This window comes from Primulina eburnea, chromosome 9, assembly GCF_022965805.1.
Source record: "Primulina eburnea isolate SZY01 chromosome 9, ASM2296580v1, whole genome shotgun sequence".
NCBI lineage: Eukaryota > Viridiplantae > Streptophyta > Magnoliopsida > Lamiales > Gesneriaceae > Primulina > Primulina eburnea.
Window position 1 is genome coordinate 6972612 of NC_133109.1, and position 17394 is coordinate 6990005.

The 17394-nt window shown below is 38.1% G+C and overlaps 2 protein-coding genes across 4 annotated transcripts; both read left to right on the forward strand.

Annotated features, from left to right (window-relative positions):
- Positions 1-4948: 4948 nt before the first annotated feature.
- Positions 4949-5731, forward strand: LOC140840700 (uncharacterized). Its single transcript, XM_073207874.1, has one exon. The coding sequence runs from the start codon at positions 4949-4951 to the stop codon at positions 5729-5731; it is 783 nt and encodes a 260-aa protein (XP_073063975.1).
- Positions 5732-13698: 7967 nt separating this feature from the next.
- On the forward strand, positions 13699-16705 carry LOC140841250 (protein DEHYDRATION-INDUCED 19 homolog 5-like). Of its 3 annotated transcripts, none has more exons than XM_073208527.1 (5): positions 13699-13989; positions 14558-14697; positions 15113-15190; positions 15277-15494; positions 16231-16705. In XM_073208527.1, the coding sequence occupies exons 1-5, from the start codon at positions 13926-13928 to the stop codon at positions 16331-16333; spliced, it is 603 nt and encodes a 200-aa protein (XP_073064628.1). In that variant the 5' UTR covers positions 13699-13925; the 3' UTR covers positions 16334-16705. The 3 variants fall into 3 exon arrangements, with proteins under 3 accessions (XP_073064628.1, XP_073064626.1, XP_073064627.1); XM_073208525.1 differs by having other exon boundaries at positions 13700-13998; XM_073208526.1 differs by having other exon boundaries at positions 13700-13998; positions 15280-15494.
- The last annotated feature ends 689 nt before the right edge of the window (positions 16706-17394 follow it).

Consider the following 17394-nt stretch of genomic DNA (forward strand, 5'->3'; position numbering starts at 1 on the left):
CCAGGTGAAGTCCAGAGAGTCTGGCGCTAGGGCGGCCAAACATTACCACCCCAGTGCCCCACACACTGTCCAAGTTGCAAAATTCCAGAACACTCCGCGCTAGAGCGGTTAAACTTTACCGCTCCAGCGCGCCCGCCTGCGAGAAAATCACTAGTTTCCTAGTTTAGAGCCCTAATTCTTAAGGTAACTAGATTCCAAATCTTTTCTTATTTTGTTAAAATATATGGACAAAATTTTGAACACTTTGACACATTATTGAAGATTGAATTACCTTGTTCTTGAGTTTTCTCTCAAACAACAACAAAAGATTCTTGCTTTGTATCAAAAATCAAACTTATCAAAGTTTATGATTTGTGGCGTTTGTCGATCGTTCTTACGCGGATGGTTAAAGGCGAGTTCTTTGAAGGTTCGTTCGAGTGTCGATTGTTTTCTTGTGATTATTTGTTGCTAAGCTTTTTATAGTTTAGAGATGAATATCACGCAATACTTGATTCAAAAGATCGGGACATCACAACACGGATACTTATTCGTTATTAAATTGAGGGCGCGATTCCAATTAATCACTTTTGTACGAGGATTCATATCACGTCATCTTCATCTTCAAATTTTGAGAAATAAAGAAAGATTGTGATCCACAGATTGTGGATAGATGATACCTACAATATGCTTGTCGTGTAAATCTTTCTTCTTGATACTGGTCCATAAATATCGAAATTCGTGTCTTTATCAAGTAAAGTTTTAAATTTTGGGCACAATCCAATACAAGCTCAAAATTTCGTTTATTTAAAATATAATTGAAAATTTGCGGGCTTTATTGTTTTTACTAACAAAAAAAACTTTACATTTCACACTTTCTACCCTCTTTGATTTATCCTATATTTTTCTCTTCTTATTTCGTTCTTATGTCAATATATTTTTATAAATAATCTCATTGGTTGATATTATCATTGTTATTTACGTATATATATAAATAAATTATTAATTTTTACTTTTTCATGTGTTCTTTATCTAATAATTAACAATTTAAATTTGATCATGTTTTTCTTGAATATATTATAACTTACTTTTATTTACTTTTATTTAATGTTAAAATAACTTAACTAAGAAATACATTTCTACATACTAATGATCATTTTGCTTGCTTTAAAGAAAGACATTGCTTTTGTCTATTCATGTCGAATGTGTAAGATCCAAAATTAAGACGACGTAATCCAACTGCATGCAAATCTAGGAAATACGAAAAATGAGTAATTAATTTATGTTATTTATTTTAATTGCTAATTAATTACGTGACGTACATGCTTATTTGCTAAATATGATTTTATTATCATCATGTATAAAATGTAATTTTTAGGTATATTTCAGCGACGATCAAGGAACGGGGACTGATGGCTGAAAAAATAAAAATAAAAATAGAAAATGTTTTTACTGGTTAATTGTTTTTAATTATTTAAAATATGGTCGATGATTTTTAGTATTTTTGAAAATAAAGGGGTTTTGAGGTGATTTTATACGCCGGGATGTAAATTTTATCGGTGTTGGTTCTTCAACTAAAATGCGAGCTTTTTAGCAACCCGTCTATTAAATTCACATTTTAAATAAAAGAAAACTTTGTTATAATTTTAATTTAATCCTAAAGTAGACTAATGGGACTAATTTAATGGCTTATTAGGCCTAAAGTCTAGATTAGGGATTAATTAGTATTTAAAGTGTAAATTAATTGAAAACCCCAAAACCATACACCCAATTAATCGGCCACACAAATCTGAAAAATCCTCCTCCCCTCTCTCTAAATCACGGCTGCACACACAAGGAGATTTAGAGAGGATTTCTTGTGCAATTTTCGAAAGTTCTAGCAAGATCAAGCCACCGCCGCGTCCCGTTCTTCGTCGTCAACGGATTTTCGAGCGTATAATACGCAAAGGCACACCTTAATCTCCTTTTATCATCCATCATGTCATATTATTTATTTAAATTGCTGGATGCATGAAGCCCTTGAATTATTTTCAGAAAACCGAATTGTTGCATGATTATCCATCGGTTCTATGAAATTTTATTTGCATGAAATCTGTTTAATCATGTGAAGGGGCTGCCATGGCCATGATCAATGAACTGAGAGGGTTTATATATGAAATAGAGTCCCACTTTATGCACCCCACTCATCAACCGAAGAGAAACAATCGGAAAGCTTGGCACCGAAAGTGCTGTCATATGAATGTAGTGATCGAATCGATTGCTTCAGTGGTCAGGCGAGGCTTAGGCTGGGGCCAGGGCTTGGTTAGGGGATGGTAAGGGTCAAGGGCAGAGTCCTAGCCAGGCTAGGACTCGAGCTAGGGGCGGGCGGAAGAGTCCTAGCATCTACCCGCGAGAAGCATGCACAGCGCACAGGGTTGCGTCGCTCGTGCAGGGCAGGGCGCACGGTCTGGGGTTAAAAGGCCGTGTTGATTCGATGCACTAGAGTCCTAGGAGGGTGCACGAGAGGTAGTACAAGGGCGGGGCTCGCTGGTTCATAGGTTGGGGAGCAAAACTTAGAGTCCTACACCACTAGGAGTCCTCGGCTGCAACAAGTAGGGACTTCCAGCCATCGTTTTTCGTTTTTGGGTTGGTTTCTGAGTAAAGTTAGAGTCCAGTAGGCTAATGTAACATGTTGGGCAAGTTTTGGTTCGATATGGCTCGGGATGAACTCGCGAAAATCGAGAGTTGGCTCGGGGTCGAAGTTTAGGTGTCAATTAGGGTTTTTAAAATAAAGAAAATTTGAAAAACGGCTCACGGTGGTCGAGTCGTGGTCCATAAGGGCTAAAATAATATAAAAAGACTAAATTTAGAATTTAGGAATTTTATATTAAAGTTTGGTATTTTTCGAGATTAAAACACTTTTAAAACAATTAAGAAAAGATAATTGAAAAAGTCTAACATTTAGGCCAAATAAAATTATGAAAAAAATACACGTAGGCTTAAATAAATATGTGGGACATATTAGAGTCATGAAATCAAGAAAAAAGTTGAAAACGTAAAATGTCGAGTCCAGGGGTAAAACGGTCTTTTTACACCGAGAAATTAGTAAAGGTCATGGCAGTGCCCGAAATGCTATTTTATGATATTATGATTATTTTAAATGTTTATGAATTGTTCATGATTAATTGATGATTTTAAATGTCTAAGGGATTTTCACGATTTTAAGAAGACATTTAAAATACACGTTGCATGCTTGGTTTCGAAAAGGAAAAATGTAAATATTATTCATGATTTTTCTAAGTGATGTGAATGAAATGAAAAATGTTGAAGGATGTGAAGTGATTGTGACTAATTCGTTAATGGTGGCGACGTCGTGAGGGTTATGGTCCCAGTGGGAGCCCGACGATCGTGTTTCCATCATTGCGAATATATGGTAATGGTTTAGTGGTAACGGAAGAATGGGAATATCGTGAGGGGAGAAGGTCCCAGAGGGAGCCCATTTATGGGAAAAGGCCCCAGAGGGAGCCCCGACGATCGTATTTCTGTTCGAATCATGATAGGCCAGGGCCCGGTTGACCGGTGAGAGTGTTGTCGGTGTCCCCCGCCGCCCAGTACTGTGGTTTTATGTAGATGGATCCATCGACCCTCATGAGCATGATCAGGAAAGTCACAATTAACGATCTGAATTCAACAAAGGAAAAGGAAAAGGAAAAGGAAAAAGGAAAATGATTATGATCAAGCTAAAATGTTTTATGTCATTATAAGGAAAACGATCAAGACTTTTATGTGCACGTCATGAAATGGTTTATGATAAAGTTTTATGTTTCATGAAAGTATTTATGAAAATGATTATGTTTAAGTTTATGCATATTCATGATAAAGATATTTTAAGTACAATTATTTTTCACCATTATATGTTGACTGTATTACGTATTACTTGTTATCAAGATTATGGTGTGTTGAGTCTTTAGACTCACTAGGTGTGATGGATGCAGGTGGTTCTTAGGGAGGCCTTGATGAGTGATACTACTGGACTTATGGCGCACACAACCCGAGGACCAGTGCTACATTTTCCGCATTATGCTTTGAGTTTTATGTTAAAGATTTTAAGACTATTTATTTATACTTTTTGAGAGGGTTTTGAGAGTTTAGTATGGGCTATACTTTTCAAATTATTGCTTTTGAAGTTGGGTAAGACAGTCGACGATTTTATTTTATGACCATTGCACTTGATTTTTAATATACTAGTCGATTGAGGTTTCTTTTAAAAGGGGTAAAATATTTTCATGCATTATTCAAGTTGGCCAAATAAAAAAAAAATTTCTAGTACTTTTAAAGCAATAAAAAGATCAGGACGTTTCAGTTGGTATCAGAGCAATGGTTCTGTAAAGGGTTGTGACACCATCAGTGCCGGGAAGATCAGTCGTCAAGCCTCAAATTTGTAAGTTTTACATGCTTTATGTGATTTTATGATTTAACCTGCATGAAGTTATGGATCTTATGTTTATGATGCATGTTTATGAGCTTTTTGAGTATTTATGCTTTGCATGCTTAATTTGCTACTTAAGTTAGGAATTGTCGCATGATTAGAAAACTTAGATTTAAACGCATGTTGGTTACGTTAGAATTTGGAAAACATTCAGATATAATGCCTCCTAGACGTGCTCACGTTCATGAGAATCAAGCCGAGAACAGTGTTAACCGACGAGGGAACAGTCAAGGAAATGCACCACCACCACCACCACCGCCTCCACCGGGGGATCCTGCTACTCGTGCATTAGAAGGCATGACTCGTCTTTTTGAGCAACAGATTCAGCAGCAGCAGTTACAGCTGCAGTTACAACAGATGCAACAGCAATAGCCACCTAGGCCACAGCAGGATATCTATGAGCAGTTCCGGAGGCTAGGGCCAAAGGAATTTTCTGGCACCACCGATCCATTTGCTGCTGAGAGTTGGATCCGTTCGCTGGAGGTGCATTTTCGCTATCTAGACATGGGAGACGCCGACCGTGTGAGATGCACTACCTATCTGCTTAGGGATGATGCTTCTTTATGGTGGGAAGGAGCCGAGCATGGTGTTGACCTTGCTACACTCACATGGGCACAGTTCAAGACAAAATGTTATGAGAAATACTTTACTGCTGATGTCCGAAGTCGGATAAAGAGGGAATTCATGACTCTCTGTCAGGGAGACGTACCTGTTGCTGACTTTGTGAAGAAGTTCGATAGGGGTTGCCACTTTGTTCCCCTCATTGCGGGGGATGCGGAGGAAAAGCTTAGGCATTTCATGGATGGCCTACGGCCTACTGTCCGGGATAAAGTTATGATGATGAATCCGGGGAATTATGCTATGGCAGTTACTTATGCATATCGGGCTGAGCAGTCCTTGAGGGATATCGACTTTGAGCTACAGCGTAAGAGGCAACAACATCATAATAATAATCAGCCTGCAAAGAAACCATACACGGTACCTCCTAGACCTCAAGGGCCTCAAAAGCCCCAAGGTCAAGACAAGAAGCCAGTGCCACCAAAGACACAGAACCTGGGAGCACCTAAGCCTGCCGAGAGGCAACCTTGCAAACAGTGCAACCGCCTACACCTTGGCAAATGCGAGTTGGGATCATATAAATGTTTCTACTGCAAGGAGGCCGGTCACAAGGCTATTGATTGCCCAAAGAGGAAAGCAGCTACTACGGCCCGAGCTTATGTTATGAATGCCGAGGAAGCTGAAGGAGAGGCAGACACTACACTCATCACGGGTAACCTAGTCATTTAACATTTTTATATTGCTTATTTCTGCATGAAATGTTAAATTGGTTATTAGGATTGAAATGTGATTAAGTTTCAACCTAGAAAAAAATAGGTTGCATGTTCTACTTAGTTGGACTTAAGCGATGATTCTAGAAACCATAGAGAAATGATTTGAATTTTGTGCCTTATTTTATGTGAAGGGTGCTATGATTCCAAATAAAAGTTTTAGGGCCAAAATTAAAGAAAATCAAGAAGAAGGGGTTTCGAATTATTGGGGGGCCATTTTGCAAATTTTCGAAATTTAAGGGTCTAAGATGCAATAACTCGAAATTAATGGACCTAAGTACAATTTCTGAATTCTGAAGGACCAAAAATGCAATTCTCGAACATCAAGGATTAAATCAGAACTCCGAATAATATAAAGACTTAATTGCATTAATTCGAAATTTTGGGTCAATTTTGCAAATTTCAAAAGTTAAGGGACTAAAGTGCAAATCTTCCTAGAAATGTTTAAGTTCAACACGAAATCTTCGTCCAACCTTGGGAATTAATGATAGTAAATCCTTAAGTTTCAACACGAAAAGATTTAAAAGACACTTCCATCACAGGGAGGATCATCATTCTAGGAGTAGCTACCTATGCTTTGCTAGATTCGGGAGCTACACATTCCTTCATATCAGAAACCTTCACCAAAAGACTGAATATTACTCCTCAAGATATGGGTTTGGGTTTCAAGGTTTCGATTCCTTCCGGTGATCCGATGCTCACATATAAGATTGTTAAGAATCTGGAGCTTCGTTTATTCAGAGATGTTGTTCGGGCAGATCTTATTGTGCTTCCAATGCTCGAATTCGATATTATACTTGGGCTGGATTGGCTATCAGCGAATGGAGCTTCAATTTATTTTCGTTAGCGGTCAGTATCTATTAGGCCACCCAGTGGTAAAATTTTTGTTTTCGAGGCGGCAAGAAACAAACAAATGCCGCACACTATCTCTTGTCTATGTGCGAGGAAGCTGATTAAGCATGGATGCCAGGCGTATCTAGCATGTGTTACTACTACACATGAATCCATCAGCCAGAAGTTAGAGGATGTTGATGTTGTGAGAGACTTTCCTAGCGTCTTTCCCGAAGACGTTTCTGGCATTCCACCCGATCGTGAGGTGGAGTTCTCTATTGATCTCATGCCGGCCACTGTTCCTATATCTAAAGCACCTTATCGTCTAGCACCCGCTGAAATGAAAGAATTGAAAGATCAAATTCAAGAATTGCTAGACAAGGGTTTTGTCCGCCCTAGTTACTCTCCATGGGGCGCTCCGGTAGTATTTGTGAAAAAGAAAGGTGGTAGCATGCGTCTTTGCATTGATTATCGGGAGCTCAACAGGGTCACCATCAAAAATAAGTATCCATTACCAAGAATTGAGGATTTATTTGACCAATTGCAAGGAGCTTCAATATTTTCTAAAATTGATCTGCGATCGGGATACCATCAATTGAAAGTTAAGGAGTCTGATGTGCACAAGACGGCATTTCGCACAAGATATGGGCACTATGAGTTTATGGTCATGCCATTCGGGTTGACCAATGCGCCAGCGATCTTCATGGATCTCATGAATCACGTATTTCAGCCGTATCTGGATCAGTTTATTATTGTCTTCATTGATGACATATTGATCTATTCCAAGAGCAGAGAGGAGCATAGTCGTCATTTGAGGACGGCACTGCAAGTACTGCAAGACAGGAAGCTTTATGCAAAGTTCAGTAAGTGTGAGTTTTGGCTTGATAGAGTGGCATTCTTAGGTCACATCATTTCTAGTAGTGGAATGGAAGTTGATCCAAGTAAAGTGGAAGCAGTGAAAGAGTGGCCAGTACCGAAAAGCGTCACCGAGATTCGTAGTTTCTTGGGACTAGCTGGCTATTATCGCAAGTTTATTCAGGGATTCTCATCTATAGCGGTACCTATGACCGCCTTGACTAAGAAGAATGCGAAATTTATTTGGGGACCCGAGTGCCAAGACAGTTTTGATAAGTTGAAGCAAGCCTTGATATCAGAGCCAGTGCTATCTATGCCATCAGGGCAAGGGGATTATGTTCTTTACACCGACGCTTCTAAGCTTAGTTTGGGCGCAGTTCTGATGCAAAACGACCGAGTTATCGCCTCTGCATAGAGACAGTTGAAAATTCATGAAAAGAACTACCCTACTCATGATCTTGAGCTTGCAGCAGTAGTCTTTGCACTGGAAATTTGGAGACACTACCTTTATGGGGAGAAGTGCAAGATATTCACCGATCATAAAAGTTTGAAATACTTCTTCACCCAAAAGGAATTGAATATGAGACAGCGCAGATGGCTCGAATTGGTAAAGGACTATGATTGTGACATTAGCTACCATCCGGGGAAAGCTAATGTAGTGGCAGACGCATTGAGCAGAAAAGCAGCAGTCGTCACTCATTTATCACTCCAAAGACCGTTGCAGTCCGAGATACAGTGGTTTGAGCTTGCAGTGTATGCTAGGGGCGAGGCCCCTAATCTTGCAACATTATCAGTCCAGTCGATATTGAGAGATAAGATCCGTGATGGGCAGTCCACTGATGAGCAGTTGCAAAAGTGGAGGGCTAGAGATGAAGCCAAGGGCCGGAATTTATATTCAGTGGTGGATGGGTTAGTTCGTTATCGAGACCGTCTATGGGTTCCTAGTGACGATTCTTTGAGACATCTCATTATGAAGAAAGCCCATGACACACCATATTCCATTCATCCGGGCAGTACAAAGATGTATAGGGATTTGCAGTTGTTGTATTGGTGGCCAGGCATGAAGAGAGACATCTTGAGGTATGTATCCGAGTGTTTGACTTGTCAGCAAGTCAAAGCAGAGCATCAGAGACCAGCGGGAAAATTGAAGCCACTCCCTATTCCCGAGTGGAAATGGGAAAATATCACCATGGACTTTGTTGAAGGATTGCCTAAGACTGTTAAGGGATTTAATGTCATTTGGATGATAGTTGATCGTCTTACGAAATCAGCGCATTTTCTACCTATTAAGATGACATTCACCATGGTTCAGTATGCCGACTTGTATGTTCGAGAGATAGTTCGGCTGCATGGGATTCCTGTATCCATTGTTTCTGACAGAGACCCGAGATTCACGTCATCTTCCTGGAAGAGTCTGCACGCAGCGATGGGGACCAAGCTATTATTCAGTACAGCATTCCATCCTCAGACCGATGGCCAGTCAGAGAGAGTTATACAGATTTTGGAGGATCTACTGTGAGCATGTGTTATTGATTTCCAAGGCAGTTGGGAACCAAAGTTACCTCTTGTGGAGTTCACCTACAATAACAGTTTTCAATCATCAATTGGGATGGCTCCTTTTGAGGCACTCTATGGAAGAAAATGTAGATCTCCTATTCATTGGGATGAGGTTGGGGAAAGAAGAGATATTGGTCCAGATGTGATTGAAGAGATGGCTGAGCTAGTAGTCAAAATTCGTGATAGAATGAAGACTGCACAAAGCCGACAAAAGAGTTATGCGGACAAGAGGCGAAGGGACTTAGAGTTTGCAGTGGGCGACCACGTATTTGTGAAAATAGCACCTATGAAGGGTGTTATGCGCTTTGGCAAGAGAGGCAAGCTTAGTCCAAGATTTATTGGTCCGTTCGAGATTTTGGAGAGGATTGGGACACTAGCGTATAGAGTGGCATTGCCACCCGCACTTTCTGGAGTTCACAATGTGTTCCACATTTCGATTCTGCGGAATTACATGTCGAATCCATCGCATGTGCTTAATTATGAACCTCTCCAACTAACTCCAAATATGACTTATGAGGAAAGACCTGTCCAGATTGTGGCTAGACAAGAAAGACGATTGCGAAACAAAGTCATTCCAATGGTCAAGGTCAAGTGGCTGAATCACTCGGAAGAGGAAGCTACTTGGGAAACCGAGAGGGACTTTAAAGGTCGCTATCCAGAGTTATTCGGTAAGTTCTAATTTCGAGGACGAAATTTTATTTAAGGGGGGGAGGAATTGTAAGATCCAAAATTAAGACGATGTAATTCAACTGCATGCAAATCTAGGAAATACGAAAAATGAGTAATTAATTTATTTTATTTATTTTAATTGCTAATTAATTACGTGACGTACATGCTTATTTGCTAAATGTGATTTTATTAACATCATGCATAAAATGTAATTTTTAGGTATATTCCAGCGACGATCAAGGAACGGGGACTGATGACTGAAAAAAAATAAAAATAGAAAATGTTTTTACTGGTTAATTGTTTTTAATTATTTAAAATATGGTCGATGCTTTTTAGTATTTTTGAAAATAAAGGGGTTTTGAGGTGATTTTATACGCCGGGATGTAAATTTTATCGGTGTTGGTTCTTCAACTAAAATGCGAGCTTTTTAGCAACCCGGCTATTAAATTCACATTTTAAATAAAAGAAAACTTTGTTATAATTTTAATTTAATCCTAAAGTAGACTAATGGGCCTAATTTAATGGCTTATTAGGCCTAAAGTCTAGATTAGAGATTAATTAGTATTTAAAGTGTAAATTAATTGAAAACCCCAAAACCCTACACCCAATTAATCGGCCACACAAATCTGAAAAATCCTCCTCCCCTCTCTCTAAATCACGGCTGCACACACAAGGAGATTTAGAGAGGATTTCTTGTGCAATTTTCGAAAGTTCTAGCAAGATCAAGCCACCGCCGCGTCCCGTTCTTCGTCGTCAACGGATTTTCGAGCGTATAAAACGCAAAGGCACACCTTAATCTCTTTTTCTCATCCATCATGTCATATTATTTATTTAAATTGCTGGATGCATGAAGCCCTTGAATTATTTTCAGAAAACCGAATTGTTGCATGATTATCCATCGGTTCTATGAAATTTTATTTGCATGAAATCTGTTTAATCATGTGAAGGGGCTGCCATGGCCATGATCAATGAACTGAGAGGGTTTATATATGAAATAGAGTCCCACTTTATGCACCCCACTCATCAACCGAAGAGAAACAATCGGAAAGCTTGGCACCGAAAGTGCTGTCATATGAATGTAGTGATCGAGTCGATTGCTTCAGTGGTCAGGCGAGGCTTAGGCTGGGGCCAGGGCTTGGTTAGGGGATGGTAAGGGTCAAGGGCAGAGTCCTAGCCAGGCTAGGACTCGAGCTAGGGGCGGGCGGAAGAGTCCTAGCATGAGCATGCACAGCGCGCAGGGTTGCGTCGCTCGTGCAGGGCAGGGCGCACGGTCTGGGGTTCAAAGGCCGTGTTGAGTCGATGCATTAGAGTCCTAGGAGGGTGTACGAGAGGTAGTACAAGGGCTGGGCTCGATGGTTCATAGGTTGGGGAGCAAAACTTAGAGTCCTACACCACTAGGAGTCCTCGGCTGCAACACGTAGGGATTTCCAGCCGTCGTTTTTCGTTTTTGGGTTGGTTTCTGAGTAAAGTTAGAGTCCAGTAGGCTAATGTAACATGTTGGGCAAGTTTTGGTTCGATATGGCTCGGGATGAACTCGCGAAAATCGAGAGTTGGCTCGGGGTCAAAGTTTAGGTGTCAATTAGGGTTTTTAAAATAAAGAAAATTTGAAAAACGGCTCACGGTGGTCGAGTCGTGGTCCATAAGGGCTAAAATAATATAAAAAGACTAAATTTAGAATTTAGGAATTTTATATTAAAGTTTGGTATTTTTCGAGATTAAAACACTTTTAAAACAATTAAGAAAAGATAATTGAAAAAGTCTAACATTTAAGCCAAATAAAATTATGAAAAAAATACACGTAGGCTTAAATAAATATGTGGGACATATTAGAGTCATGAAATCAAGAAAAAAGTTGAAAACGTAAAATGTCGAGTCCAGGGGTAAAACGGTCTTTTTACACCGGGAAATTAGTAAAGGTCATGACAGTGCCCAAAATTATATTTTATGATATTATGATTATTTTTAAATGTTTATGAATTGTTCATGATTAATTGATGATTTTAAATGTCTAAGGGATTTTCACGATTTTAAGAAGACATTTAAATACACGTTGCATGCTTGGTTTCGAAAAGGAAAAATGTAAATATTATTCATGATTTTTCTAAGTGATGTGAATGAAATGAAAAATGTTGAAGGATGTGAAGTGATTGTGACTAATTCGTTAATGGTGGCGACGTCGTGAGGGTTATGGTCCCAGTGGGAGCCCGACGATCGTGTTTCTATCATTGCGAATATGTGGTAACGGATATGTGGTAACGGTTTAGTGGTAACGGAAGAATGGGAATATCGTGAGGGGAGAAGGCCCCAGAGGGAGCCCATTTATGGGAAAAGGCCCCAGAGGGAGCCCTGACGATCGTATTTCTGTTCGAATCATGATAGGCCAGGGCCCAGTTGACCGGTGAGAGTGTTGCCGGTGTCCCCCGCCGCCCAGTACTGTGGTTTTATTTAGATGGATCCATCGACCCTCATGAGCATGATCAGGAAAGTCACAATTAACGATCTGAATTCAACAAAGGAAAAGGAAAAGGAAAAGGAAAAAGGAAAATGACTATGATCAAGTTAAAATGTTTTATGTCATTATAAGGAAAACGATCAAGACTTTTATGTGCACGTCATGAAATGGTTTATGATAAAGTTTTATGTATCATGAAAGTATTTATGAAAATGATTATACTTAAGTTTATGCATATTCATGATAAAGATATTTTAAGTACAAGTATTTTTCACCGTTATATGTTGACTGTATTACGTATTACTTATTATCAAGATTATGGTGTGTTGAGTCTTTAGACTCACTAGGTGTGATGGATGCAGGTGGTTCTGAGGGAGGCGTTGATGAGTGATACTACTGGACTGATAGCGCACACAACCCGAGGACCAGCGCTACATTTTCCGCATTATGCTTTGAGTTTTATGTTAAAGATTTTAAGACTATTTATTTATGCTTTTTGAAAGGGTTTTGAGAGTTTAGTATGGGCTATACTTTTCAAATTATTGCTTTTGAAGTTGGGTAAGACAGTAGACGATTTTATTTTATGACCATTACACTTGATTTTTAATATACTAGTCGATTGAGGTTTCTTTTAAAAGGGGTAAAATATTTTCATGCATTATTCAAGTTGGCCAAATAAAAAAAAAATTCTAGTACTTTTAAAGCAATAAAAAGATCAGGACGTTTCAGAATGTCTACTTTTCATAACAAAAAACCATTTAACCAAACTAAACATGAAAACAATATTATTTCAATAGATTTTATAACACATTACTTTTGTTCATAAGATTATTTTTGTCGCTGAGAATCAATAATCATAAGCTTCGACAAACTTTTGATCAAATAACGAGCGTTTAATCATAGTCTATTTTTCTCATTTGAAGCAAGCGAGGGAGATCATGGTGCATGTTTATCTCCCAATCGAACACTAAATAAAGAAATACTATTGGATAAAATATGTGTACCACGAGCTAAATAGTTGTTACTAGTATGAACCAACTGTTCCTAAAGATTGGAAGGTTTAAAAAACGGACTTACTAATGAGTAATGGATGTCTTTTGGGTTCAAATCCGAGGTAATTTCACTATTGGCCATGACCAATAAAAAAAGTATGATTTCAGAGGAGAGAATACTAAATAAATTAAAAGAAAGATAATGGCAATGAGAGTGAGATGAATCATAACTATGGAGAAAGGGGGATGAACTTGCTAACAAGTGGATGAAACGGGGCAAAATTGTCAATTAGTAGAAATTACAAACTTTATTTCTTTATTAATTAATTAATCGAGCACTAATAATAATAATAATAAATTTTTTAAAATATATCACTTTATATACAATTATTATTTTTGTAATTTTATCCACCTAAGCTGTGCGTACAAAAGGGGGATATTTGGGAAAATCTTCAATAATTTTTGTAATATATGCCACGTGTCCGATACTCATTTGTTTAAATTTTGTGTCAGGAAAGTTTCCGAAAATGTTAAACCAATATATATATCTATATATATATAAGCCTCCTCACATCATCTCGATTTAGTACATGTAAGAATTTCTATAATCTGCCCAGAACATCCTACTCTGAATCTCTCCTGTAGAATCTTGAACTCAGTTTGAGATTAAATTTTCTTGTATTTCGTTTTCCGGGTCCAGATTAAACCGCTCTATTTGTCCGCCCTTGCCTCTATATTTTTGCTACGGAGGTGAAAAAATAGTTACAATTTTTATCAAGAAGAGTGAGGTGAAAGAAATGGATGTGGATTTCTGGGCTGCGAGAGTTCACTCAGCCAAGAACACCAAGCCTACTAGACTCAGTAACTCTGGTAAATTGTAGTATTTGTTGCATTATTTTATTATATTTGATTGAGTTTGATTTCCTGATCAATCTTAACTATTGTCTATTAGTTTGTATATATTAGTTTTAGTTTTGATTTCTTGATTAAGTTTGCTCCATTTGGGTTTGCTTATTTTTGTTTTTTACTCATTTTAAACTCAGGATATGTTAGCTGTTGTAATTCTTGATTTTCTTCTGGGAGATGTGCAATTTTCTTTTGATAGTACCGACAAGTTTCTTACTTTCTTGCTAAGAATTCTTCCATAACAGTGTGATTACATTAATTTTTTTTTTCCTGTGGTTAATTTCCCTAAGAATGGGCAGTGCTAGGAAATTCGATAATTTTCTTCATTTGATAGGAAAGGTCATTGCTTGGCCCTGCTCAGTTTGTATGTGAACTCACTGTCTTACATTTTTAGTTGGATTGTATAGATGGGGGTAGAATGAGAAGAAATTTCGCTGCATTTTACACGCGATCGTATGTGATTTTCTTGAAAGATTCGTTCAAAATTTCGAAAAGTGGTGATGATCGATGGATATATGACTAGGTAATCATGGGGCGGTGGATGAGGAAGGGGAAGATGAAGTAAGAGCCTGGTTTCCATGCCCTTTCTGTTATGTGGAAATTGAAGTTCCTGTGCTTTGTATCCATCTACAAGAAGAGCATTGTTTCGACTTGAGGAACGCGGTAAATGAGTTTCATGTACTGATTTATTTTCCTATCCTCGCCCTTTCTAACAAGCTAGTGTATATTTTTCGTCTCTTGCCTTGAGTGGAAGTGAAGGTTGTCAATCCATCGGTTACCATAGTTGCCAGAATATAGAGTTAAATGAATTTATGGATTTGCAGAACTAGGAGTGATGTTTTCTTGTTTCTCTTCTGAGTTTCGTCAGAAAAGGAAACATCCGAGGATAATTAGTACTACTTAGTGGACACTTTACTTAAGATGATCAAGAGCAGGCGTGCTAAAAATCGAGATTCACCTGACAACAGCTTTTCCCTTGGATATCGATATGAAATACTCAGAGGGAGTGTTACATGGTGATCGTTAATGCGTCTTATTTCGAAGAATTTTGTTCTCTTAAATGGAATTTGTTTTCCAGGTTTGTCCCATATGTGCTGCGAACTTAGGGAAAGATCCACTCAGCCATTTCACAGTGCAGCATATGCATTCAATTAAGGTCTGTATTCCGTTTCTATGTTTTGCAAATTCGTGGGGACGAAATTGTTAAATTTGAAGGGATCCGTATTCCTGTTTTTCTCTCAGCAGAGGAAAAAATCCCAAAAATCTGGTTTCTGGAGCAATGTATCTCCAAATATACTGAAGGACTTGCGGGAACTAAGTTCATTTCTCGGTGCAAGTTCAGCCACAAGCTCGAGTGAACCTGCTCAGGATCAACTCCTTCCACCATTTCTTTGCAAGGCCTTTAAATGCAGCCAGAAGGATAAGTCCTCTTGTATTGCTGCAACAAGTGACACGATAAGGTATTTTCGGGCCCTCAACTGATCAAACCCGAAACACTAGATCACAAATAATTAAAACTTTGGATGAAGCTTATGATACCACCATAAACTCCTATGTTAGTGAGATATGTCCGATAATATTAGAAGTATACCATAGTTTATAATTGGTTAGCAGCTGAAGAGTGACATGAATGAACTCAGGTGGATCCTGTACGTACACATACACGCACAAACGGTGCAACGCCTGAGAAAGAGTGCTCTAGATTCAAGTAAACATTGTGCGAATAGGACTTCACCTCATGAAGTGTTCACGAGATTACACAATCTTGGCCTTGTGCACAAGAATGGTCGGCTTATTCTAATTGCTCGTCCTGTTGGATTATGGGAGTGTTAATGGCTTTGGATAACTATGTAGTTAGCTATTTTAGCAACATTAATTACTCATTTTTTCATAAAGCAAGAATTGATGTGGAGAGTTACGAACAGAAAGTACTGTATAAAGTCTCACTTATGCAGATCCACAGGTTCACTTATTCTTTTAACTACAGTAATGTGTGATCACCAACATATCTCATAGCTCAAAAGAGAAAAAAAAATCCCTTCACAAACTGCAAGAATAGCACATCGTATCAAACTATGTAAATGAGACAGAATTTTACTCGGATGAAGTCGGAAAAGTTGGCTTTTTTAGCTCAATGCAGATATCTTAGCAGCAACAGGTTCACATATGATTTGACCGACCATTTTTGTTCTGCAGCACCAACCAAGCACTGTCAAATGAAGTGGATGAACAAAATTACGAGGAAAAAAACCTTCGCGCTACATTCATCCAGGAGATGGTTGCATCTACCATTTTATAGGAATGTTTTCGGTACCCTTTGTTCCAAGTGGAAGCGTGCAACGTTTAAGGTTGCAGAGAGTAGACACGGGGATTTTCTTAGTCGTAAATTCACTGGAAGAAAACCAACCAAGATTGGTAGACAAGGCATCAAAATATTTGTATTTATTGAAATATTTTACTTCAAGATGTTCATACTCGATCATGCACTATGCTGAAGATTGAAGAAGACCTCCTGATTTCAGTTGAAAACCCAAATTTGGAATCTAAAAGTTTGTCTGTTACGGAAAAGGGAATAAAAATAGGCACGAGACCAATAAGTAAATAGTGGAAATTTTGATTTTGGATATGCAATGAATTATTATTACAACCCAATGGATTTTAGGATTTCACATCTACACCCTCAGATTTGAACCCAATTTCTATTAAAACGAAAGTAACATAAATGGTTTAGTTTCTTTCACATTTTTTGCTGTCATTTCGTAACGTATCATCCAAATGTTAGATTTTGTTCGTATTTTACGTTTCCGCGCTTCAATCTTTACATTGTGTTTATAGATCGAAGTTAGTTTTACAGTCCAAATACAACAGAAAATACAGAAAAAATAAACATAAAATTGAATGCTAAGAGACTGGTTATTCCAACTTCGATCAGGCCATCATCAAAATCTTGATGCTTTCAGAGATACGATCGTTCTTTCTTTTAAACTCCAAATTAAAATAAATATAGATGAACCAATTATAAATGCACGATTTAAACAGCAAGCATTCGATGCCAAATTTTAATATAGTGATGAAAAATATTATTGTTCTATCGGACTAACTGGCAGATACAATTATTTTCAAACTATATCTAATCACACTAAATTAACTAAAAATAAAATTAAAATAACTCAAGTTCTACACTACACAAGTAAGATAGCAGAGAAAATATCACGGAGAAACTTTTTTCAAGCTTCTGATTCACCTACGGTATTTGCTTTTGGCAATGTGCTTCTACTTGTACACTATGAAAACCAAGAATTAGAAGCTTTGAACATGGATTAAAAAAATGAAAGTCAATTTAATTGCACTCAAAATATA